Source organism: Phoca vitulina, unplaced genomic scaffold (genome assembly GCF_004348235.1).
Source record: "Phoca vitulina isolate PV1807 unplaced genomic scaffold, GSC_HSeal_1.0 scaffold86, whole genome shotgun sequence".
Lineage (NCBI taxonomy): Eukaryota > Metazoa > Chordata > Mammalia > Carnivora > Phocidae > Phoca > Phoca vitulina.
Window position 1 is genome coordinate 2,463,013 of NW_022589789.1, and position 26,111 is coordinate 2,489,123.

Below are 26,111 nucleotides of genomic sequence, written 5' to 3' on the forward strand. Positions count from 1 at the left end.
AACAAGACAAGGATGCCCATTCACCACTTTTATTCAGCATTGTACTGGAAGTCCTAGTCACAGCAATCAGATAGGAGAGAAAGGGATCCAAATTGGTAAGGAAGAATTAAAACTTCCACTATTTGCAGAGGACATGGTACTATATATAGAGAATCCAGAAGACTCCACTAAAAAACTTCTAGAACTGGTAAACGAATTCAGTAAAGTCACAGGATACAAAATCAATGTACAGAAATCTGTTGCATTTCAATACACCGATAATGAAGCAGCAGAGAGAGAAATTAAGAAAGTCCTGGGGCGCCTGGGTGACTCAGCTGGTTAAATGTCTGCCTTCAGCTCTGGTCCCAAAGTCCTGGGATTGAGCCTGGCATCTGACTCCTTGCTCAGCGGGGAGCCTGCTTCTCCCTCTCTCTCTGCCTGCCGCTCCCCTGCTTGTGCGCTCTCTCTCTCTCAAATAAATAAAACCTTAAAAAAAAAAAAAAAAGAAAACTGTTCCATTGACAGTTGCACCAAAACCCATAAGATACCTAGGAATAAACCTACCTAAAATGGTGAAAGATCTGTACTCTGAAAACTGTAAAACACTGATGAAAGAAATTGAAGAAGACACAAAGAAATGGAAAGACATTCCATGCTTATGGATTGGAAGAACAAATATTGTGAAAGTATCTCTACTATCCAAAGCTGTCTACAGATTTAATGCTATCCTTATCAAAATACCAACAGCGTTTTTCACAGAACTAGTCCTAAAATTTGTATGGAACCACAGAAGACCCCAAATAGAGACGCCTGGGTGGCTCAGTGGTTAAGCCTCTGCCTTCGGCTCAGGTCATGATCCCAGGGTCCTGGGATCGAGCCCTGCATCGGGCTCCCTGCTTAGTGGGGAGCCTGCTTCTCCCTCTGCCTGCTCTGCCTGCCGCTCCCCCTGGTTGTGCTCTCTGTCATGAATAAATAAATAAAATCTTAAAAAAAAAAAAAAAGACCCCAAATAGCCAAAGCAATCTTGAAAGAGAAAAACAAAGCTGGAGGCATCACAATTCCAACTCCAAGTTATATTACAAAGCTGTAGTGATCAAAACAGTATGGTACTGGCACAAAAATAGACACATTGATCAATGGAACAGGATAGAAAACCCAGAAATAAACCCACAACTATACGGTCAAATAATCATTGCAAAGCAGGAAAGAATATTCAGTGGGAAGAGACAATCTTTTCAAATGGTGTTGGGAAAACTGGACAGCCACATGAAAAGAAGGAAACTGGACCTTTTTTTTTTTTTTACACCACACACAAAAATTAAAAAAAATAGATTAAAGGCCTAGATGTGAGACCTGAAACCATAAAAATCCTAGAAGAGAACACAGGCAGTAATTTAATTTCTTTGATATGGGCCATACCACCTTTTTTCTAGATATGTGTTCTGTGTCAGGGAAAATAAAAGCAAAAATAAACTGTTGGGACTAGATCAAAATAAAAAGGTTCTGCACAGTGAAGGAAACAGTCAACAAAACTAAAAGGCAACCTATGGAATGGGAAGATACTTGCAAATGACATCCAATATCCGAAATATATACAGAACTTATACAACTCAACACCCAAAAAACAATCCAATTAAGAAATGGTCAGAAGACATGAACAGTCATTTCTCCCAAGAAATCCAGATGGCAAACAGACGCATGAAAAGATGTTCATCATCACTGACCTTCAGGGAAATGCAAATCAAAACTACAATGAGATATCACTGTCACATCTGTCAGAATAGCTAAAATCAACAACAGAAGAAATAACAGGTGTTGGAGAGGATCTGGAGCAAAAGGAACTCTTGAGTACTGTTGGTGGGAATGAAAACCGGTGCTGCCACTCTGGAAAACAGTATGGAGGTTCCTCAAACACCGAAAAATAGAACTACCCTCCAATCTAGTAACTGCACTACTGGGTATTTACCCAAAGAATACAAAAACACTAACTTAAAGGGATACATGCACCCCTGTGTTTATAGCAGCATTATTTACAATAGTCAGACTATAGAAGCAGCCCAAGTGTCCATCGACTGATGAATGGATATGGATATATACACAATGGAATATTACTTAACCATAAAAAAGAATGAAATCTTACCATTTGCAATGACATGGATGGAGTTAGAGAGTATACTGTTCACCGAAATAAGTCAGAGAAAGACAAATACCATATGGTTTCACTCATGTGAAATTTAAGAAACAAACGGACAAAGGGAAAAAAGATAAATCAAGAAAAAGACTCTTAACTATAGAGAACAAACTGATGGTTACCAGAGGGGAAATAGGGGGAGGGGTGAGTGCACTTGTGAAGAACACCAGGTGCTGTGTGGAAATGTTCAGTCACTGTATTGTACACCTGAAACTAACATAACACCTTGTTAAAAAGTGGAGAGGTACCTTTAGGTGCATATTTTCCATTCTTTTAATATTTATCTTTTAGGTTATGTTTCAGGATTGAAGAGAATTTTGCTGCTTTTGTTCGTGAAGTGCTCTGTGCCATTACCATCTTGGAAATAGTTAAGATTGGGGGTCAGTTGGCTACTAATGTGACTTTTTTAATCTGTGAAAACATTCAGAAATGACAGTGTCAGAGTCTTTTAGAAATTTTCTTTGTTGCATTTTAATGCACAGGTTTCCTAAGGCATATTTGTATGTACTTAAAGTATTATGTAATTATTTGAGAGCTGAAGTTTTTCTAAAAACTATTTTACTAATTATTATAAATTCTTGACCAAGGATAATGGAGAATGAAGGGCTTTTGTTCTGCTTTGCTCAGTTACAGATCCATCATAAGCACTAGTAAGCTTCAAAACACTTAGATTCTAATGAAATAGACTGAATAAACTTGGTCTTTGATCTGGAATCCATTGCAAGGGTCCTGTGTTATCTCAGTGTTAACATTGCTGAACATTTCTTTTTAGATGTTGGGTGCCCACGGGCTGTGCCCAGTAAATGGTAGTGGAAGAGTGTGCAGGGAATGGATGGAGTGGCATGTGCGTGGGTGGGGGCTGGTTGAATACTTTTGTTAAACACAATAGGGAAACCCACTTTTAATTCTCAAACAAGAGAGTGTTTAATAACAGGGCTGGAAGAATTTTATTCTGCAACAGTGTTTAGGATCTGGAATGGAGAAAGGAGAGACCAGGGACAGAAAATCTAAAAGGCTTCAAAGTGCCCATAAATCATCATGCTTAGAAACTTGCATAGTTACTGATTAAAAAAACAAACAGCAGTCTCATTGCTGTGGTCAGATTTGCTTCAGTTAAATGAATTTCATCCTCTTTAGGAAAAGTACAGGGTGGTGGTTCTTTGTGCTTTCAGGCTTATGCCATCTGGGAGGAAGGACCTGCTTGGGGTCCCGTGCGGCTTACCTTGCCTGCAGAGGGAGGTGGTTTGGACGGCAGACAGATACTGTCCATCATAACCAGCCTGAGCAAAAGAGAAGATGCCACACAAATCATCAGCGTGTGCAGCTTTTCCCAAGACCTGGAGCTTCCGGGCAGGAGTGACCTCACACCCTTGCACGCCTAGAGCACTGCTCCTTAGATGTGGTTTTGCTCTCCACTCTGCAGAAACCCACCCATCCTGTCCCCTTCATTTACTCCTATTTCCCGTAGGCATGTGAGCTTGGGACTTGTGCACCAAAGTATTTAAAACTTGACTGCTTGGAATGATGGAATAGCCCACCACACTGTGTGAAGTGGGAATGGATGGTCTGGTTTTTGTGGGCTCAAAGGATAATATAATGTTAAGGGTAGTGGGGCCCGGAGATCTTGTACTGCCCCTTTATTATTACAGATGGGGAAATGGTCGGAGCTTTGAATTGCCTGAGCTCACACAGCTCGTTATTGGCAAAGCAGGGACTAGAGTTGATTCCCAGTCTGCAGAAACTAGTGGACTAGTTTCCTATACATGTAAGAGAGGAAAGGCTTTTATTTTAGGAAACCACTAACTCCTGAGTATAAAAATAATGCTGTGAGCTATAGGAAGTTTTAGGAAGTTGTACTGCATCTGCCTCATTTCTGAACAGTTGACTGTTGATGGATATATTTAGGCAGAAATCCGTGAGGTGCTAATTGATTACCTGTACTGACCCTTAAACCTGGGAAGAACTTTGACCAAATCTCAGTCTAGAGAAATTTGTGCTCACATACTGCATTTAGCGCTGCGTGGCTGAGAACAAAGGAATTTTTTTTTTTTTTAAACTGCGAGTGCACTCACTCAGGAGAGTGGAATCAGTCCACATCAAGCAAATTATGTTTTACGTGTACTGGAGAATTTGCCCATTTGCAAAGTGACTTGATAATATTGAGTTACGATCCTCGTGTGAGTGGTGGTGTTCCCAATGCTAGTCGCACGTTAGTATCACTTTGGTTTCTAAATTGGTTGTTCTGGATTAGGGTGGGTGGTTGGTAGCTAGTTAATAAAGCTGTCCAGGTGTTTCTGGTGAATCAGGATTGAGAGCCACTGGTGTTTACCGCCACTCCCTTTTGAGACAGACTGACACTAGATACTTGTGCCCCTAAAAGAGTAAGTTTTACAGTGTGTAATACTAGCCTACATGGTTGAGGAAGGGACTTTTTTTTTAATTCTGGCCAATAATAATAGTAACTAATACTGAGCAGTAACTAAATGTCTTGAGCTATTTTAACTACTTTAAACTTTTTCACTCATTTAATCCTTTTATCTCTTCTATGAGTTAGGTGTTCTTGTTACTGGGATTCCTTGGATGAGGAGATTGAGGCAGAGAGAGGTTAAATAATTTGCTCCAATGAGGTCCAGGTCTTTCTCCTTAGCTGCTGAGCTCTATTGCTTTTGCCAAAGGGGCTCATGTTTCCTTCATATTTATGATTAACAAGCCATATAGATCAAAAAGCTGATTTTAAAGGTGTTGGCCTTTCTACTGCTTGGGCATTTGCTCCACAGCTGGGCTTTGTCCCTTGGATTACAGCATTCAGGAGACTGTGTGATGTGTAGTTCTCATGGAAACCTCTGCTGCCATTGGTCATACAACAAGGCTGATTTATCCCCAGAGCTCTTCCCCACCCCTGCCACCCACCTTTTGGTATTTTTGTCTTAAGGATCAATAACACAACATAGCAGTAAAGAGAAAAAAATATCTTAGGTCTGGTCAGTTTTCTGATTTATGGCCCATTTAGTATTTTTACTAGTATATCCTGTGGCCCTATGTGCTATGTTTATTGTGGTGATAATAAAATTATTTTATTTTTTATTTTTTTAAAGATTTGATTTATTTGAGAGAGTGAAAGCGAGAGCGATCACAGAGGGAGAGGGAGAAGCAGACTCGCCACTGAGAGGAGGAGAGCCTGACATGGGGTTCGATCCCAGGACCCTGGGATCATGACCTGAGCCGAAGGCAGACGCTTAACCGACTGAGCCATGCAGGCGCCCTGATAAAATGATTTTAAATAATTTATTGAGATCAGGAACAGAACAGTTTGCTAGTAAAAAATTAAGATACAAACAAAAAACTTGGAAATTTGCTAACAAATAGAATTATTTTACTAGCAAATCTAGAAATGTACCAGGTTTTGGAAAAAACTAGCCATGAAGGAGAAATGAAGGGAAATAAACAATAGTACTGTGCCCACCATTACAAGAGAGTAGATGCTCATACAAGCTTTTAAAAAATGGGCATGGTTTGGGGGCACCTGGGTGGCTCAGGTGGTTAAGCCTCCAACTCTTGATTTCAGTTCAGGTCATAATCTCAGGGTCATGAGGTTAAGCCCTGCCTTGGGCTCGGAGCCTGCTTAAGATTCTCCCTCTCCCTCTGCCCCTCCCTCCCCCAGCTCTCTCTCTCTCTTTCTCTCTCTTAAAAACGAAAAAAAAGGGGGGGGCATCCCTAGTCACTTAAGCGTCTGACTCTTGATTTTGGTTCAGGTCATGATCTCAGGGTTGTGAGATCGAGCCCTGCATTGGGCTCTGTGCTGGGTGTGGAGCCTGCTTAAGATTCTCTCTCCCTCTGCCCCCGCCTCCCAAATAAAATAAATAAAAATTGGGCATGATTTGGAAGGCCATTTTAATTGCATGGAGAAAGCCATAGATCATGATGCCGCTTTCAGTTGCACTGCATTGTGTTTTTCCCCCTCCAAAGTGTTTTCTATAGAGAAATATTTAAGCAATATAAGGTTAGTTTTGCAACATTATCAAATTGCCTGTTTATTTTCTCATGAACATGAGTTTATTCTAATTTCTGATTAAACTGTCCCCATGCTGACTGTGAAGTTTCAATTAAGATGCATTTTTGCCTTGATGGGGTGAACTGTTTCCATCCATGGAGAATAGGGAACCTCTGTGCTCATAGAGTGCTCTCTGCTGGTGGCTTTGGATTTTAATAGTAGTCAGAGACCCATCACCAAGTGCAGAAGTGGGAAACATGAACTTGAGAGTCAGAGGAGCTCTAAATCCTGGCTCCCAGCAGGGAACCCCTCTGCCGTGGGACTTAGAATATAAGACAGGCCCTCTGGAAGAAGCCAGCCCCCATTGTTGGTCCTGCGTCCCTGCTGAGTTGCCAGGCCCAAGGGCCTTCAGTGCCCCTGCTGCATCACTGTGATCAATGCTTGAGCATATTTTAAAACACAGTGTACTAGCATAATGCAAAATTTATGAGGTGGTTGGGTTTTTTCCCCTAAGCAGAGAACTAGCTGTGGAAAAGAGGGAGTTTAAAAGTTTTCTGACATAATAAAGCTGAGATTAATTACTGTTATCTGATTAATACCTAATACATTTTGGTTTTTAAAAGATTGTTTGAAATATACATTAATCTAAGCCGAAAGGAGTTTATCATCTTATCTGTGACAAGACACTGGCTTTAAAAGTTGGGGAGTCATTAAGGTACAATGTTCCTTTAAGGTGACCTCCCCCCCAGCATAGGCATAATGACTTCGCTGGAGTGTGTGTGTGTGCACGTGCATGCGTGTGCATGTGTGATTCAGCTGTAATTGATTACTTTTCATTTTCAGGTTTTATTGGATACACGTGAGTCAAGTGCCTTCCCCTCCCTTCTTCAAGTCAATATGTGCATTTGGCAGATGGGAATACTAACACACTCTTTTTAGGTTTTGGAAAGACAATTCTGTGTTTTGGAAGGGGGTTTTATTTATTTTTTATTTTTTTCACACTATAAAGATTTTATTATAAGTTATACACTGTGGATTCATTCATCAGTCTTACGAGGAAGCACCAAGGCCTTTCTCAGAGTTTTGATCCTGATTAAATCCTGTGATATCTTTCTTTCACAAACCACACCTATATAATTCATGTTCTTCCTAGTGAGGTGGGGCCCAAATGGAAAGATATTTGGGTATCAGCATGAAAACAGAATCTTTCTATAGTTTACAATTTTTTTTCTCAAATTGAAGATGGGCCCTTGCCCATACCCTTATTTGGTAGCAACCTCATGACTTCACTTCATAGGGTCCTCCCCAAAGCATTCAAGTTCATTTTTATAGTTTTTTAAAAAATTAACATATGTATTATTTGTTTCAGGGGTACAGGTCTGTGATTCATCAGTCTTACACAATTCACGGCGCTCACCATAGCACATAACCTCCCCAATGTCTATCACCCAGCCACCCCATCCTTCCCACCCCCCTCCACTCCAGCAACCCTCAGTTTGTTTCCTGAGATTAAGAGTCTCTTACGGTTTGTCTCCCTCTCTGGTTTTGTCTTGTTTCATTTTTCCCTCCCTTCCCCTATGATCCTCTGTCTTGTTTCTCAAATTCCTCATATCAGTGAGATCATATGATACTTCTCTTTCTCTGATTGACTTATTTTGCTTAGCATAATACCCTCTAGTTCCATCCACGTCGTTGCAAATGGCAAGATTTCATTTTTTTTGATGGCTGCATAATATGGAAGGGAGTTTTAAAAATGCTTTGCTATATTCCAAATATAGAGGCAAACAATATGAAGTTGTTAAGAGTTTTTGAGACTGAGGCCTTAAATGTCATTGAAAGCTTGGGCAGGAGACTTGTGCGGTGAGTGTGCACAGGAAGTGTGAGGCTAGCTGTGTCCCAATGTGAGGAGGGAGATGGAATGACCACAGGGGGCACCATGTTGAATATCAAGTCTGAGTTACCCTCCCACTTGAGAGAAGCAGCAGGCCTGTTCTTCAGCCCTTCTGAGTCCTAGCACTTCTGTGGATGTTGCCTATGATGGTAGCTTACAGTGACCCTGTGCGAAAGCACTGAGCCAGTTTACTCTTAAAACTGGGAGTAGGTAAACTGTAATTTGTTTTCTGGGAAGGGGATGTCCAGTGGAAAGTGCAAAGGTGGATGACAGGATGGTGGTGGCTGAGGTCTTATTTATTACTATTTAGAAAAAAATAAAGCTGATGTTTTCATCAGCTTTGGGCATCAGGCACTCCCTGGGACGGGCCCCTCCTCACAGTCTCCTCTTCTCGGTCCAGCTTGGAGTGTTCGTGGGGTGCCTGCCCGCTGTGATGGGGGTGGGGGAAAGGGTCAGATTCCTTCACTATCCTTGCCCTCCCTGTCCCGCAGATCCAGTATGCTGGTGAAGCATTCCTATGGTATTAGCCGCTATTTTTTTTTTCTAATTTTCACGTGGTTTACTTTATACTCTGTTCTTCCCACATTTGTCTGAGCTTTTTCAAAGACAACATGGAGATACAGGAAAGAAATAATTTAATTTGAAGATTAGAATTCTGTTATTTTTACAATGCAATCCTCTTAACTCTGGGATTGATTTCTTGTGGTTGCCATTGGCCTTTGTAAAGGGTGTGATGTTGCTTAAGATTTATATACAACCAAATCAACTCTGCTTCAGTATCATATTCATTTAGGTAAACTTTTTCAAGGGTACTTAGACTATTTGGTGTAGATTTAGAATAAACTAACCACCCATCTCAAGACACTTATATTGCCTTTCTGATATTATGCTGCACAGTTTTATTAAATGTCCTCTGATTAGTCTGAAAAGTGTTTTCTTTTACTTCAAAGGCAAGTTATTTAAATTATGACAGATTTTGCCTTACTAAATAATTTGGAATGTTTCTATGACTCTAGTGGTCTATACTTGTATTATATCTATAAGTTTTATTTTAGGTGAGTTGAGAAGAATTCTTGACACAATATAAAATGGTATTATCTCCAAGACAATTTTTTTTTTCAAAGTAAGAAAAAACCCCACGAATGTCAGTAATCCATGCTGTATTTGTGTACTTGAGGGAGAAGTTTTCTAACACACCTTGCACCATGAACTGAAATTTTGGTGCCAGCCCTTGTTTGCATGTCCATCCAAGACCGAGATAAGTTTTTGCAGGAATGTCAGCTGTGAGACAGACCCATACAAGAATGAAAGTGGAGGCTTTGCAATAAAATAAATACTTACTTAGACCATATGGGCTTTGCTTCTCTTTTGGCATCATAAACTTTCAGTAAATATGGGCCCTGGTATTATATTGCACATATGTGGATGTGCTAAATGTATGCTAATTAAATCATATGTAATATTCATTACTCAGCTGTGATGTGAAAATTCAAAGCCTTGAATTTGACATTAAATTCTTGGTCCAAATCTCAGATTGGCCTGAAATGTCCTAGTGGTGAGAAGGTAAAAAGGGCCTGATTACTGTATAACATTGAGTAGGGCTACCTAAAAATGTGGGTTGTTTCTCTTGAACTCGTATGAACACATTAGTGGCTTCAGCTGTCAAACGAGTTTTATGTTTTCCTTGTCTGGTCTTGTTGACCTGCTATTTATTTTAGTCTTTTGATAAACAGGAAGAGCTGCTCCAATACTCGGAGGGAATGTTTTAAGGAACTGTTAAACAAATGTGAGGAATGAGAGTTTCATCCAGAAAGGATTTAACTTAAAAAAAAAAAAAGAGAGAGAGAGAGAGAAGGGGGTAGAATGTAGGATCACAAAAATCCTTAAAATTTTAGAATGAAAAATTTGATTTGGGGTCTTTTGGAATGCTTTTTCTCTTCAAATCTCAGACTGTAGGTTCACATTTGCTGCTTCTGTTGGTGACACATTACCTTGTTTTAATAGTTGTTTAGTACACGACACTTGAGATGACATCAAGTTTGGGGCTCTGCTGAGCGATTTCTCTGTGGGTCTGAAAGGTGCCTGCACTGGCCCAGCCCTGGTAGGGGTCTGGTGTGGCCAGCTGTACTCAGCATTTCCCAGTCCCAGGGGAAAAGAAGAAAGAAAGTAAAAGACAAGTGTTGGACACTGATGTCGTGTCCAGGCCTCGTTCCCCATTGCTCAAACATGCCATGTATGTTTTGGCCTTCCCACCTTTGTCCTAAGATTTGCCCTGATTGAAATGAAATAATTCCTTCATGAAGGGTTCTTTGTCTTCAGTGTTTTCTGAATTTTTGTAATTCCTGTACCACTTGGTTGGCATTTAATTTTGATAATTGGGTATTGTTAGTGAACTTTTCACATACCTATGGCTTGCCTCCCCAAATGGATATTAAAGTCTTGGAGAACAGGGGCATTATCACAGACTTGGCTGTACCCTCTTTATTCCAAAACACAGCCACTTTCAGACTGAGTGTTAAGTTCTTAATTGACCGATAGTAGGTAAGATGCCATCCTGTTATCTCCAGTTGTTCTTCAAGTTTGTAGCAGGTGTAGAAATGTTTTCAGTCACAAGGAGCCTCCATGTGGATATTCTTCCATATCTTTGACTAGCCCTGCTGCAGGACTCTTCCAGCGGTCTGGATGGGCCCATGGCTTTGCTTCCTGCAGCTTGCTTTCTTAGTCTGGGTGACGCAGAGTTGTGGTTCCAAGGCCCTTGGCAGGCTCTCGGCTTCGGGAAGCTGTTCCAGGTGGATGGGATCTATAGAGCTTAGGACTCTGCTGCTTCAAGGGCACATGTTTATAAACATATGACTGATGGAGAATGTTGTAGGGAAGGTTAGGTAGTTTTAATTTTTTGAGTTGTTTTCAAGATCAGGTGATGGTGGTCACGGGAGTGGTTATCTTATTTCCACTCAGGGAAGGAAAGCTGCCCTGAGTGTGTTCAGTTTTCCTGATACAGCATCACGGACTGGTTGAGCAATAGGTGAACCTCAGGGATAACTCGTCCCTTCATCTTTATACACAAGGCCTTGGGTGCCCACAAAGAGGAAATGACTTGTGCAATGCAGGCCACTTAGCCTGTTGAGCTGTTTTATTGTCCTTCTTTGTGGCCTCTGATAGACGGGATATGTGCCCACTAGGTGGCTTTGTCATCAAACCCTGGTTTCTCCTTGCAGCCACTCGATCTGTGCATCTTCAAAGCTTCACAAACCAGCTTCGTTTCTGTTTTGTTGTCCCTCTACCTTAGTCTGATAAGTTTATACTGACAACTCTTATTGTTTGAGGTAGTCCATTTCACACTTTAATTACTACTTGTGTAATTATGTTTTGCCTGAGTTTCCATAGAGCTAATTTGTTTCTTTGCCTCCATGCAGGGTTTTTATGAGAAACTCTCCTTTTAAGTATGCTACAGAATAGTGATTGGACAGATTAGCTGTGTGACATTCCCCCTGATCCACGGGGGACAAGATCCAAGACCTCCAGGTGATGCCTGGAGCCTCAGACAGTACTGAACTACACTAGGTTTTTCCTGTACATGCATGCCTGTGATACAGTTCAGTGTATAAGTTAGGCACAGTAAGAGTTAACAGCAATAACTAATAATAAAATAGAACCACTATGTAATAGTATACTGTCATAAAAATTATGTGAATGTGGTTTCTCCCTCTCTGTTTGTCAGAATATCTTCTTGTACTGTCCACACCTTTCCTGTGATGAGGTGAGATGATAAAATGCCCGTGAGATGAGATGCAGGGTGGTGAGTGACATAGGCATTGCGATGTAGTGTTAGGCTAATTCTAACCTGACATTATTTGGATTGTGGTTGATGGTGGGTATCTGAAATGATGGAAAGGGAAACTATAGGGGGACTACTGTATTTGTGCTTGCTGTTTTCTCTTTTAGTGCTTGGATTGTGCTGCTTAATTTTTTTTTTTTTTTCTTAGATGATATGTACCAGATACACCATAATTTTTTAAAAGGAATAAATTGAAGGCACAGGTACCTAAATTTCAAATACCTCATAAGGGAAAACTTTATAAACTATATAAGGACAGAGAACTAACCGTGTATTTAAGGAAATTAAGAAATTATATGGCATTAATATAACCTCCTTTACATATATTCCGTAAGGTATCTTGGAGTCCTTATTTAAAAACGCCCCCATTTCAGATGTATTTGAAATTGACGGGATGGGCCCAGATAAGATCTTGAGTCCTTAGGGATTTCCAGGAAAAATGTAAGTGCCAACATATTTTCAAATAAATATATTAGTAAAGGAATACAAATGGGTCCTTGGCTTGAGATAAGTAGTAACATGTATGTATCAGTGAATGTTCTGGGGTGTGAGGGTTGTGTTTAAGAGAGGGTCCCTGTTGTTTTGTATGCTAGACTAGAGAGTCTAGGAGGTAGGGAGCATTTACTGCTGTAACCCCTGTACCTAGTTCAGTGCCTGCCATATAATAGGTGCTCCATAAATATTTGAATGAATGGATAATGTCTGCAGATTCAGTACAGTGATAAATTATAAAACATGCACGTCTATAAGACATTGTTGTGCATACTCTGGGGGGATAGGGCAAAAGATAAAGTGGGATTGAAGACTGACATTGCAAAGAGATATTAGCCAGGATTTGAAATTTGAGTAAGGTTTTCATAAGCGAGGAGAATAGGTATGGCTTTCCAGGATGGTACAAACAAGCTCTAACGAGTGTGAGTGACCAGGAGATCCCATGGGCTGACTAGCTTGTATCTTGGGATTTGAGTGTGTGTGTGTGTGTGTGTGTGTGTGTGTGAGAGAGAGAGAGAGAGAGAGAGAGAGAGAGAGTGTGAATACCCTTTGTCTGTCTGTATTGCTCCCTTCCCCGCTGAAAATCTTTCCTAAAAGCTGACACATGTTCCTTGCCTGCAGAGATGTCCATGGTAATAAGAGTCAGGAGCACTATCTGGTCTTGGGCAAATCTTTTGAAGATACCATCATGGATCCCTCCCTTGATTGATGATAGAGGTATTCTGGGAGGAGAAGGAAGCCCCACCTCTGACAGCAGTCCTGAGGAGACATCAGGAACAGGCCCCTCCACCCTCCCAAGTGGCTGTGGTCTGAGCCACATTCTAAGCACTGCGGTCTGGTGTCCATTGCCTCGGGGCCATAGTCGTGTTGTGATGTTGTGGTGCTGTGTAACTCTGCCCCGGACCCCACACAGTGTGGGGTGTGCTGGCCTGGAGTGCAGGGGCCACAGGGCACAGCTGGGTCACTGTTTGCCTCGCCTTCTGAGGAGAAGATTGGAGGTAGGTGCAAGTCCTTTGTCAAAATTCAGTTTCCTTGGAGTCTCCTCTCCCGTATTTGTTTAGGACGATTTCTTCTGATTCACGCATGTTTAGTGCTGCCAGGTGTAAGGAATTAGTCATGTACCTTAAAGTGATTGGAGATAATTTCTTTAAGAAAAATGGGGAGGTGGCTTTTGGATTAAGTAATATGAGGGGCTAGTGGAGAGCTGCTTTGAGGTCAAGTTTTTGTTGGTTTGTTTTAGAATTCTGAGCTATTTAGAGTTATGTTGCAGTGAGGCTTTCTTTCCAGGTCAGAGAAATTCTTTCTGGTCTGAGTCAGCCTCTCTTGTTTGCTGGTTGAAGAGTAAATACACAAGGGTAGGTTTTTCTTTTGTTAGGCTGGGTGAGTGACCTTAAGGATTTTTTAGGTTGGTTATTTCTTTTGTAAACATTAAAAAAATTTAGCATTTTCATTAGCTTTAAAAGCTCTCACACTGTATAGTATTGTCATAACTGCACATATGTTGAGGGCCACTGTGGTTGTCACACAGTGGGTTTCTACCTTGAGGTATCCTAGGCCCTATTTTAATGTTTATGGATTTTTTTATTTTTGCAATTTTTATTCCAGCACTGCCTGGTGTATGACTGGAATGAAGTACTTCTTAAATCGGTATATTTTTGATAGGTAACGTGGTGTGAAGCACTACGTCCTCATGTTGAAGTTAGTCAAGTATATTAACTGGTGGGTGATATATTTTTCATTATTCATTTTTTCTATTCTAAGAAAAAAAGAAAGGAGGACTTTAGGGACACCTGGGTGGCTCAGTCAGTTAAATGTCCCACTCTTGGTTTTGGCTCAGGTTGTGATCTCATGGGTTGTGGGATCGAGTCCTGCATGGGGCTCTGTGCTCAGTGTGCAGTCTGCTTGAGATTTTCCCTCCCACTCTACCCCTCCCTGCATGTGCTCTCTCTCTTTCAAATAAATAAGTCCTTAAAAAAAAAGAAGAAAAGAGAATTTTATCTTGGTCAATTTTTCCCTTCCAAATTTGTACCCCTGACAAGCCTGTTTGATCTTCCTCAAGAGACAATTGTGCCAAAAAGGGCAAATCAGGAATTTAAAAGTCGGAGTAATATCTGAGCTCCCTTTCCCCTTCAACTTTAATTACACGTGTGATAACTCAAACAAGTTTCCAGTTCTTCAGTCCTCTCATCTACAGGAAGTGCTCAGTACCTGGTGGCCCCCCACCAGCCCTTTGTGTAGTAAGGGTGAAGGAATGGAGTGGATATGGAGGATGGCCCAGAGCCAGGTGCTTACTTCCATAGTGCTGATGGTTGCAAAGCTTGTAAACAGAGGTTTTCAGTTCCGGAGCAAATATCTTATAGATCTGTATTGTCTTTTAGGGACTTGGGTTTGGATCTATTGCACATTTTCCCTTCCTTTAGAAAGGCCTTCTGTTCACCGACTACCAGCTCATCAGGTAACAATACTACCCAACCCCGTGCCCTTGGGTGTTCTTACGTTCACCAGGACTAGAGCGGGGAGAACGTGCTTGGCCAAGTTGAGCAAAGGTGAGCTTTGGTCTTACCCTCCTTTCCCTGGGTTCTAGGCAGGTTTATCCAGGCTTCAACTCACTTCTTCCTGGCATTTCAGGCCAGGGATGCTGGGGACTCACCTGTGTGGGTGAGGATGAAGGTATTTATACTGGAATTTGGGTTCCTTTTTACTGCAAGGGAAAAGCACCTGGCTGTCTTCTTTCTCCACATCTAAGATGTTGCCTGGGATTTAGCTAGAACAACCACACGGCCTTTCTAAAGCCAGCTCTGGGAGTCTGAAGCTAGAGTGTGAACGGGGGCTCTTGATCCTGACATGGCACGGCATGCCCGTGGCGTTTCTTTTGGCAGTTGGGAGAGTACAAGTCTGTGTGTGTTGACTGTAGTCTCTGAGAAACTCTTGTTTAATTTTTTCTCTTATCTAATAAGGTTATTATCTTTATTTTTTACACATTACTTATACAACATGGTGCATTGTTCTTTGTTCTGTGCAAAAAAAAAAGTTGATGGTTCCTGCTGTCAAGGAACTTAACTAGAGATAAACAAACAGCACAAATATGTGGTCTAGATAATTACTTGGAGGTTGGAGTACATTTCACAGAGGAGGTGGTTTTTGATCCAGATTTGAGAGGATATACACAGTTCGCATAGTTGGAGCTGTGGGATGAAAATATTCCAGGTGTGTAGAATAGAATGAACAAAAACTTAAGGATTACCTAATTCACAAAACCGATGTTTATTGAGTATCTACTCTGTCTCAGGCACTATTCCTAGTGCTTGGGGTTTATGAGTGAGTAGAACAATTGAAGGCCCAGATGTGGTATTGAGGACTGTCTGGGAGGACTGACGGACCGTGATAGGAGCCAAGGGAAGCCTGGAAACGTAGGCTTGGGAAGAGAGGGTGCTTGGACAGGGATGTTGGATTTTAACCTTTTGGAATGTCGTGAGTCACTGCGGATGACTCCTGTCACAAGACAGGGACATGATGAAATAGGTATTTTGTAAAGATAGTTATGTAGCAAAGATGCAGGACAGGAATGAAAAGGTTGGAGTCTAGAAGCAGTAAGATGAGTTGGAAAGTAATTACATTATTCAGGACAAGAGATGAAGAAATACATCTATATGGTTATCACAGGAACTATATATATGTGTGTCTGTGTGTGTGTGTGTGCGCGTGTGTGTGGTAACCATTTTTAAGATGTAGTAACTAACATCTGTTTGATTTAAGAAGTGTGGGTGAGGGATGCCTGGGTGGCTCAGTCAGTTAAGCATCTGCCTTTGGCTCAGGTCATGATCTCAGGGTCCTGGGATCGAGTCCCACATCGGGCTCCCTGCTCAGCAGGGAGTCTGCTTCTCCCTCTGCCTGCCTCTTCCCCTGCTCGTGCTCTCTCTCTGTCTCTCTGACAAATAAATAAAATCTTTTTTTAAAAAGTGTGAGTGAAAGCATTAAGCCCATGAATTTATGAGCTAAACATGATGTGTAATAATATGTAGAGGAAATTCAAACTATATCAGCCCCCACGCCGCCCCAATTCTAAATCACAAATTCTTAGTTCTCAGACTCTGGTGTGCATTTGGATCACCTGGAGGGCCTGTTAAAACACAGGTTGCTGGGCCCCGCCCCCGCCTTGAGAGATTTTTGATTCAGTAGGGCCAGGTGGAGCTCAAGCATTAGCATTTCTGACTAGTTCCCAGATGATAATGCTGGAATGGATTACTTTGAGAATCATAGCTTTAAATCATAGATGAGATTAGAACATGTGAGTGGTTTTCAAACTTTTTTTTAACAGTCAAAACTTCTTATTAGAAAAAATATGTTATGTACCTCTCCATTATGCAAAATATAAAGAGATTAGGAAGAGGGGCCATAACCAGAAGACAGCCACTCTGATGCTCTTGTTTGAAAAGAATCCATGTGGGTTGGAGAAAGGCTGGGACGTGAATTAGCAGACCTCGCTTGGAGACCTGGCTAACAGCATGTATTCATTGTGACCTCTTTTCAGCAGCTTAGGCTCTCCGCGTCTCAGTTTTCTCATCAAAAGCAAGGATCATAAACCCTCTTACCACATTGGATGATGCACATGAGTGCGTTTTTAAGATTGTAAAGCATAATGCAAATATAACTGGTGGTGACCGCAGTGCTCATTCTTACCCTGGCGCCATACCAAGCCAGCCCCCGATCCCTCCCCTCTTCCCTCTATTTCTGTGCAGGGGCTGGGCGGGGGGTGGGTGGGCAGCCGTGACTAAAGTGATCTCTATGTTGTTGTGGAAGTTGGGTCAGAGGTAGAGGTCAGTAATGGGCGGGTTGCCCACATTGCTGGGCTACAGTGTGACTCCATAAGAGATTATGTACTAGTTCTAATAAAACAAAATGCCAGAAAGTTATTTCCATGTGGTTGGGATTCACCTTTGGTTTCATGCTGCTGTTTTGTTTTTTGATTGACATAGTAAATGAAGCCAGTCACCTTCAAGGAAGGCATCGGGTTTGTGGTTTGCTCTGTGTTGTGTGTGGAGGGGAGGTGGTGGTATGTGTGTTGGGTGTGGTTTGGGATGGAAAAGTGGGAAGCAGAGGAGTGCACTTGCCATTAAATATTAGATACTCCTTTATTGTGATAGAGGTCGCTGTTTTATTGTTGAACATCAGCTGTGCTTTCTGACCATCTGTGTTTTCAGTCCTTATTAAGAAGGCAACAGAAAAATCTGTTTAATGTCAACAGTGTTACAACAAAATTGAAAATGGGTCCTTTGGTTTGAATTTATACTAAAAGATAGGCATTTTTGAAATGGAGCTGATTAGGTAAATTCAGAACTGCGTATATCACATCTTGAAATATCAATGATTCATTTTTTAAAAAAGAACTACAAAATGTATTTTTAAAAAATGTTTTGTTTTGGACTTAAGTAAATTAGATACTTACCAAGGGAATCGAGAATGCGGCCTAATTTCTATCTATTGGGCTCTTCTATTGACTTCAAAAATGAAATGTTTTTTGTTATATCATTAACTGACGTCCTTTGTCTTGGCTACCTAATTATCCTCTGGCTAATAGGATTGATGGAGGCTACACTTCAAGCTGTGTGCTGTGCCTGGTATTTTCAGGAATTTTTCGAACCGTTTCTCTCCAGTCTTTTTGTTTCCCAACATTATGGATGTGCACAGTCAGAGAGTACTGCTAGGATTTTTAGGAAAACAGCAGTACCTGCTCCCTGAGAGGTGGCCTTTTCCAATTCTCACACTTGATTCTTTCGGTATTACGCCATATTTCTGTGTAAACTGCTTATATTGCTTTCTGTTGCTGTTGTCATGTTTTGACTTAACATGGAAGATTTAACCCAAATTCACTGCCCCATGTGTGCTTTGCCCCCATTCTCTTGCAGCCACTCATTGGGTCTCTGTTTCTGTCTGGAGAGAGAGGTTTCTCTCCCCCTCTCTGTCTCTTTCTCTCTCTCTCTCTCACACACACACACACGAACGCATGCACACACTTTTTAGACTTCCTTCCCTCAAAAGTAATTATAAATTTGATTAAGTATTCGATGTTCCCATTATTTTCATTATTAAAAGCTGCTCAGAGCGGAACTGTGTATTGATGACATTTTCCTTATAACTTTCTTGTTTTCCCTGGAATGAACAATACTTTTGCCTTTGTTTGGTCTTCTGTGAGTTTACAGCCAATTCTACTCCAGCTCCACCAGTTGTTAAAAAAGTAACATCTTGGCATGTTTAGTTACAGTGGATACTCTTTCAGCTTCATCTTGAAGACATCTCCTTTGGAGCTTCTGGCCTGCTCTCTTGTTGACCAGTCACCTTCCATACCTGGTGCCCTGCTGATATCCTGGATCAACCTCACATTATCCTGGGAGTTCTTTTCTGTGTTATGTCCCCTATTTTCGTATGCCATGCGATCCTCACTTACGGTTTATTTCCTTGGAACACATCTTACAGAACTTTCCTGAGAAAGGTGCAGAGAGAGTAATTTTTGGAGAAACAGCATTTCTAAAAAATTTTTTTCTACCTTTGCACTTTACTGATGGTTGTTGGGTGAGGTATAGTATTCTTGGTTGGGGATTATTTCTCTTAGGAATTTGGAAGACAGTGTTCCATTGTCATCTGGATTCCAGTGTTGCTCTTGAGAAGGCCAAACTCATTTGATTCCTTATCCATTCATTATAGTACTTGCATTTTACTTTCTGGAATGTTTTTGTTTGTTTTATCTTCTGCTTGTCTTCTCTGTTCTGTTTTTCTGATGTGCCTTGGTGTATGCCTGTTTTCATAATTTGTGTGGGGTTCTCTATGAGCCTTTTTGACATGGAAACTCTTCTTATTCTGGGGAGCTTAACTTGAAATTTTTTTTTGTTGTTGTTTTTCTGTTTTCCCAGTTCTCTTTTTCTAGAGCTTCTATGATTCAGCGTGTGACTTACTTGATTTGTCTTCTATTTTATTGCCCACTTTTATCTTTTTTTTTTTTTTTCTTTACTTTCTCGGGAGATTTCTTCACTTCCTCACCACTCTCCTAATGATTTTTCACCTGAAGTGTTTTTAACTTCTAAGAGCATTTTGTTTGGCTCTCCTCTCTCCCTCTCCTTTCATCTTCCTTTGCTACCTGGATGTACTCTCATCTGAACTCTCCTGGGTATCACTGATGGATTTTTTACAACCATCTTCTTTTTATACCGCCTGTTTTTCTCAGTGTGTGTTTTCTATTTGTTCTGGCCTCTTCTCCATCCTTGGGGTTTTCCTCAGGGTCTGTTCCTCGCTTCCTGGCTGAGTGAGGGGGTGCTAACTCTAACACAGACCACAGCGTGCAGGCAAGGGCTCGGAAACGAGCTGCACAGGAGGTGCCCCTGGCTAGATTCCTCTGGCCTTTGCTCTTCAGGTGGTCAGATGCCCAGGGAGAGATCTTCCAGCCTCTTGTCTAGGTGGCCTGAGCCCAGCTTCCAGCATTCTGGGAACACGTGGAAGCAGAGAGCTGGATTTCTCAGCTTTCAGCGTGTAAATGTTCACTCATCTCCCCCCCCCCCCCCCCCCCATTTTCAAATACCTCTGCATTTGCTCAGCGTCTTACCCTCTCTGGAGGATAAGCCTCCAAGATGCTGCTGGGGCCATCACAGTGCTGTGTGGGGTCAGGAGGGAAACTGGGCTTTGCTGCTTAAAGATCCTGCTGTTCTTCCTCCCATGTTCATTCCTGTCTTCTGAGGTACTTGGTTTCCCCAATTCCAGAGCAGCTTAGGGCTCTACTGAGGAGGTCACGTTGATGCCTGGTTTCCCACGCAGTCAGCTCGGGGTTCACTTTCTTGGGTCTGCTCCATGTGTTATCATTAGCCCGGCTTCCCAGCCTCCCGCAGTTGTGTTACCCTTGTTTCTCTCTGTTTTCTTTGTTTTTGTGGGGATACACCTTGAAAAATATGTAACTACTGCGGTTTCAGTGGGATTTCAGGAGGGAGGCAGAAGACATGTGGGTCTCTTTGATAAGATGTTTTTACCTTCCATTTTTGTCGTGTAGCCAATTTTGTGCTTCCCGTTTAAGGAATAAACTCTGCCACTCCTCCCTGCCTGTTCATACCTGTCCTTCAGCTCAGAATGATCTCTCTGTTCTTCCTTCCTCCAGCCTGCTCATTATAAACCTTTCCTGAATCTCTCAAGCAAAAGTAATCTTTCCTTCCTCTGAACTCGAAGCATTTTTATGTCTGTTTTTCTTATGACGCATGGTCTACCTCCTTTTGACTTTTTGTTGATGTCTTATCTGATAAATTTTAATTTCTCACAGAGGACAGTGGTTGTTGCTTTGCTCTTATCCCGTGTTTTGCAAATAGTAATTTTCAAATTAACATGAATTTTCAGTTATCTTTTTACAGTCTTATATTTACATATATATTCTCATTTGACAGGATATAGACCACTGCTATATGCATGGTCAGTGCAAGAGTAGAGTACCACTGTTTATAATTGCAGATGCTTTTTTTTTGAAACTTGCATGGGTGTGAAGTAGGCAGAGGGTGTGTATTCCACAGGTCATAGCTCACAGAAGCTCATGGCTTTGTTGTGTAATGTGATGATGCTCTCTATAGAGCTGGAGGGATTTCTTTATGGAGCCAGTCTTTCATTAGGTTTTTTCCCGTACTGTTTGCTCTTATTGTGTCCTGGAAGAGAGTGGGCAACACCATTCATTGCAACTTGAGTTTTATCAAATTACACATCTGTGCTTTCCTTCTCAGCTGGTCTTAGAAATGTTCCCTCTGCCTCTTTCCCTCCAGCCTTAGGCCAGGTCCCAGCCCCTGTTCTTAGTCTGGGTGAGAAGCAATGATTCTTCATGTGGTTTGGTCCCTAGATCTCTTCACGGCGGGTGGCCCCATCCTTGGGGACCCTTATCTGGCCAGGACATTTGCTTCTTGGTAGCTCTGTCTTCATCTACTTGATGGATGAACTTCATTCCTTGTTTCTTGCTCATGTGTAAGGGATTTTTGGTTGTCATAACAAAAAATTATTGTTTAGTGTTTAGATCTTTGGTTATTTTAAATGTACTAATCCTAAGTGAGACAGATTCTTGTTTTTTTAAATTGCGTGTTATGTCATGTTTGTTTTTTAACCTAATGACAGGTATACTTATGGTAGAATTAGTGTTTATTGGTATTTTTAAAAGTGTCTTATCACAACTTTTTGTTCAATTACATTTCTAAGTTTCTATAGCTGGGACAATAATGATTTTTGCTATTAATATTTCAAACTTGTTAGTGTAAACTACCAAAGTGGAATCAACAAATATGCTCTAACTTTTTAAGGAAAGTTTTCCTCATGGGTTCTTCACTATTCCATTGAAAATACAGCAAATCCTCTGTTTATTGAGAGAGAATTGTGTTGATGAAAGCTGCCAGTTAAAATCTCCTGAGAGAGACGACTGTTCCAAGGAGTTGTATTTCTCAGTGGCAAAAATATCCTTCCTGGATTTTATACTGTTGTGGGAAGAGGTCATTTTTATGTGCCCTGTTTAGATCTGATATTTTTTTTGTGTGTGTAGTGTGCTCTGTTGGGATTAGTGCTGATTTCCTTCTCAGTTTTTTCTCTCCAGATAGTTTCTATTCAGCACGTATTATGGAGTGGCATTTAATAAGTGCTGTCCTGATAAATGTTCTGACATGGTGTTGTCATGGCTACTTGGTATAGCTGACCATAGATTCATGACCCTTCTGGAGGGAGGAGACAAGAACCAAATCTCAGACAAGCCTTGATCAGATGTTTGGAAGATTATAAGCTAACTTTATAGAGTATTTGAAAGGCGGGGGGTGATTAATGGTATAACATTCTGCTGATAGACCAAGGACGATGAGTCTTGAGAATGGACCATTGCATTAAGCAACATGGAGACTCTTGGTAACCTTGATGGACATTTTTGGGAGTGTGGTGGGGAGGAGACTTCATTGGAACAGGATTATGAGAGAAGAAGAATCTGAAACAACAAATCTGTAAAAAATTTCGCTGTAAAGAGAATTAGAGAGTTGGTAGAGTGACTAAACGGTAAAGTAGGGTCAACAGAAGGTTCTGTACAATTATTTTAGCATGTGTAAAATACAACATCAGCAGCTTTTAAAGGTTCAGCATTTACATCTGAGTACTATTTTCCATACTATTATGGTTTTTAAAAACATTAACAGTGAGGCTGGAGATAGACTTCTAAACTGTCTCGGGGGCTCTCTGGTTAGGAAAAGGTCTTGGAGAAGATGATGACCGAGGTGTGTCATGATGGGTGAGAAGGGTTACCCTGGACGATAAGGTGGGACTCTGGGTAGTGGAGGCACTGGGCCTCCAAGGTGGGGAGTGGGGGCACTTATGCAGGACTTAATAGCAGCTGTGAAAGGGGAACTAACTGGTGGGGAAAGGCTGGAACATGGCAACCTCAACAAGAGGTTGAGAAAATTGTTAGGAGGGAATTTATTTCAAAGGAGTAGCTCCAAATGTTATAGAAAGGCTGTAGGTTACGATCTCATATGGAGAGTGTGGGGAGGATTGGGAAGCAAGAAGAGGTTTTTATAAGCCGCATTTTAGAGGTCACTCTGCTTCATTGTGTATTAAAAGTGTTTTAGAAATGAAAGTTGATATTTTAGTTGAGTAGGTCATCCAACAGCTTTCTTCTGGGGGAAAGCAGAGGGCAGGATGGCACTGTTCTAACTGGCTAGGGAATGATGGTTAGGGTGCAGCTTTCTTTATTCACCCCCAGAATATTAATTATACCTGATTTCCCTTGGAGGATTAATACCATTTGGTAAGGAAGAGTAGGAGTATGGTTTGTTTGGGGACTTTGTTCTTTGGTGGCTCAAAAATGTAGAAATGCCAAATTCTGGAGCACTGTTGGACCCATAGCAACATTGGACAGCATTGTAATCTGGGAATCATGCAGAGTAAGGCTCAAGAATGAAGATGGATACCACAGTGTGTGTGTGTGTGTATGTGTGTGTGTGTGTGTGTGTGTGAGAGAAAGAGAGAGAGAGAGAGAGAGAGAGAGAGAGAGAGAGATGTGCGTTATGTGTTTTTACAAACTTAGTCTCTGTGTTCTGGATGAACAGTCAGTTTGAGTACTGACTCTCCTTTGAAAGAAGTCCAGATAAATGAGGGTGCAGAATAACTATACGCTATTTGCACTAATGGTTTTTGTGGTAATGTTTAATAATTTTGAGAATTAGGGTCTGAGCTGCTTTCTGTGCTGGTGAAAAAGTGACAAGATTGGTAATGCAGCATTTTTAATAAGTGTTCTGTTTTAGTGATTCTCAGGTGTTAGAGATTCTCTTAGAGGGCATCTTATAGATATGGATTCCTTGGCCTCAAGGTGTGAGTCAGTAGATGTAGGGTGGGGCTCAGGAATCTTTAGTCTAAAATCACTCATCTTTCCTCTTCTCCACCAGTCTTTACTTTAAAAAAGAGTCATACCTGTCTATGGCCATACTACCCTGAACATGCCATATCTCATCTGATCTCGGAAGCTAAGCAGGGTGGGGTCTGGTTAGTCCATGGATGGGAAAGAGCCCTACCGAACATTGCTGTTCAGATGGGAAAAGTGGAGTGTTAACGTGAATTGAACTTTTTTTTTCTTTTTAAAGATTTTATTTATTTATTTGACAGAGAGAGACACACAGAGAGAGGGAACACAGCAGGGGGAGCGGGAGAGGGAGAAGCAGACTCTCGGCGGAGCAGGGAGCCCGATGCGGGGCTCGATCCCAGGACCCTGGGATCATGACCTGAGCCGAAGGCAGACGCCCAACGACTGAGCCACCCAGGCGCCTCTGAACTTTTTATTAGTAATTCTGTGTTGTGGGTAATACAGTAGCTAATGGTAAAAGATACAGTTTAGTATATTTTCATTTGAGTGTGCAAATGAGAATGATTATAGAAATTTAAAACAACTATGTTCTCTTCAAATAATTTTAAAGCATGGTTTTATATTATAGCATGTGTGGATATGTATATATGAATACATGTGTGTTTGTATATGTGTGTGTATACATATGTAAGTGTGCACATACCCCATTATGAAGAAGTGTACAAAATTTAAAATGGAGTCCTTTGTCTTCCTTCTCCCCCAAGCCCTCTCCCCAGATATAACCACAGCACATTTTAGTGTGCATTTTGGGGGACATTTTTATATGTACATATACAATTGTATGTAACTTTGTCTTTACAGAAAGAGACCACACACATTATTCTGAGCTTGCTTTTGCTCACTAATGGCCTTGTCAACCTTCTCTTGTGTCAGTATATTTAGACCTGTTTGTTGGGCTTACGTTGAGCCACTGGGGTGTACAAACTCCTTTTTTTCCCAGATAGGCTGTGTCGTGAGTTTTTCAGACATGCAGTATATGTTGCTTGCTTATTAGAGTACCTGTATGGATTGGATTGAGAGGACTAATACGTATTTCATATTGGGCAATGGGAAAGCAAGCATACTTTAACAAACCAGTATTTCTTAGGCAGTGACTTGTGCTGGCTTCTGTAGTTCTGTCATAACAGGGTATCAGCAGCTAAGCCAAAGGAAGGAGTATGAATCCCTCATAAAAGAAAAGGAAAATTGACTCAACAGCAGAGATAGGGAACTACCTGAATTTTCAGTCAATTGCAATATTGTCGATGTTGTCGATTCCTTTTTATGGGCAGGAGATTACCACAATTTAAGCTGTTGCATTTCCTTTTGGTGATGCTGACTTGGCTGTATTCGATGTTGCTGTTCTTCTCTACAGGATCCAAACTACTGGATACAGGTGCACCGACTTGAACATGGAGATGGAGGAATACTGGACCTTGACGATACCCTCTGTGATGTAGCAGATGATAAAGACAGGGTGAGTTCAAATCCAGGGAAGCCGTTCAGGATGCATTTAGTGAAGACTGGGGCCGGGGGCGGGGGGGGGGGGCGGTGTGTGTGGTTAGGTGGGAGTACTTCCCTTTCTGATTAGACACTTACTTTAAAGAACATTTGGGCCACTCCCTTTGGTATGTTTGTTTTTATAACAAGTATTGTGAGTCTTCACTATCCTGAACTCTAGGGTATAATGCTTTTCTTGACACCTGGGTTTTAAGTTTACTATGTTTTAGAATTTTAAAATTCCAACTTTTTGAATGGAAATCTCTTTAACCCCTGCCATTTTTTCCTTTGTCTTAACCAAACCAACCGTCTTTCTTGACAACTGAGGTTTCTGTGTGTGATAATGCAAGGTCTCTGAGTTCTCTCTCTTTCTCTCTCACGGCCTTCCCCCCCCCCCCTTACTGACCCTTTGCTTCATCCTCCCTCCATTCCTGTACTTAGCTGGGAGCTGGCTGAATGCAGCTGTCTTGTCTTCTCTGCTCCTACTTTCCCCGACAGCATAGTGCCTCGTTCAGAATGGGCAGATATATTCTATGTTTTCTTGAAATCTTAAGGAAAATGAAAAATCTCAGGTACGAAATAGTGTGTAAATTCAGGGATATTTGATTCGCTAGCACCTGCCATTGTTGGGTTTGTCCCATGTAGCTTCTGTGGGCTCCTGCATTATATCAAAAATGCAGAACTTTTCTGCCCATTTATGATTTGCTGCTATTTCTCTAGGTGTCACTTCTCCTTTTTGGGCTTTTCGGCGAGCCAGTTGTAAGGTGACTCTCAAATCCTTTTCCTGCCATCCACTTATCTAGAGACTTAAATTATAGTCAATTTATCGTGTGGTTCAAAGCTTAAAGCAGC

The 26,111-nt window shown here is 41.4% G+C and overlaps 1 protein-coding gene across 1 annotated transcript in view; it reads left to right on the top strand.

Moving 5' to 3' along the window:
* The window catches only part of PARD3 (par-3 family cell polarity regulator), a 647,142-nt gene that overhangs the window by 88,149 nt on the left and 532,882 nt on the right, over positions 1-26,111 (top strand). The window contains exon 2 of the mRNA XM_032395672.1: positions 25,135-25,236. Within this exon, the coding sequence (XP_032251563.1) occupies positions 25,135-25,236 (102 nt within the window). The remainder of the gene's footprint in view (positions 1-25,134; positions 25,237-26,111) is intronic.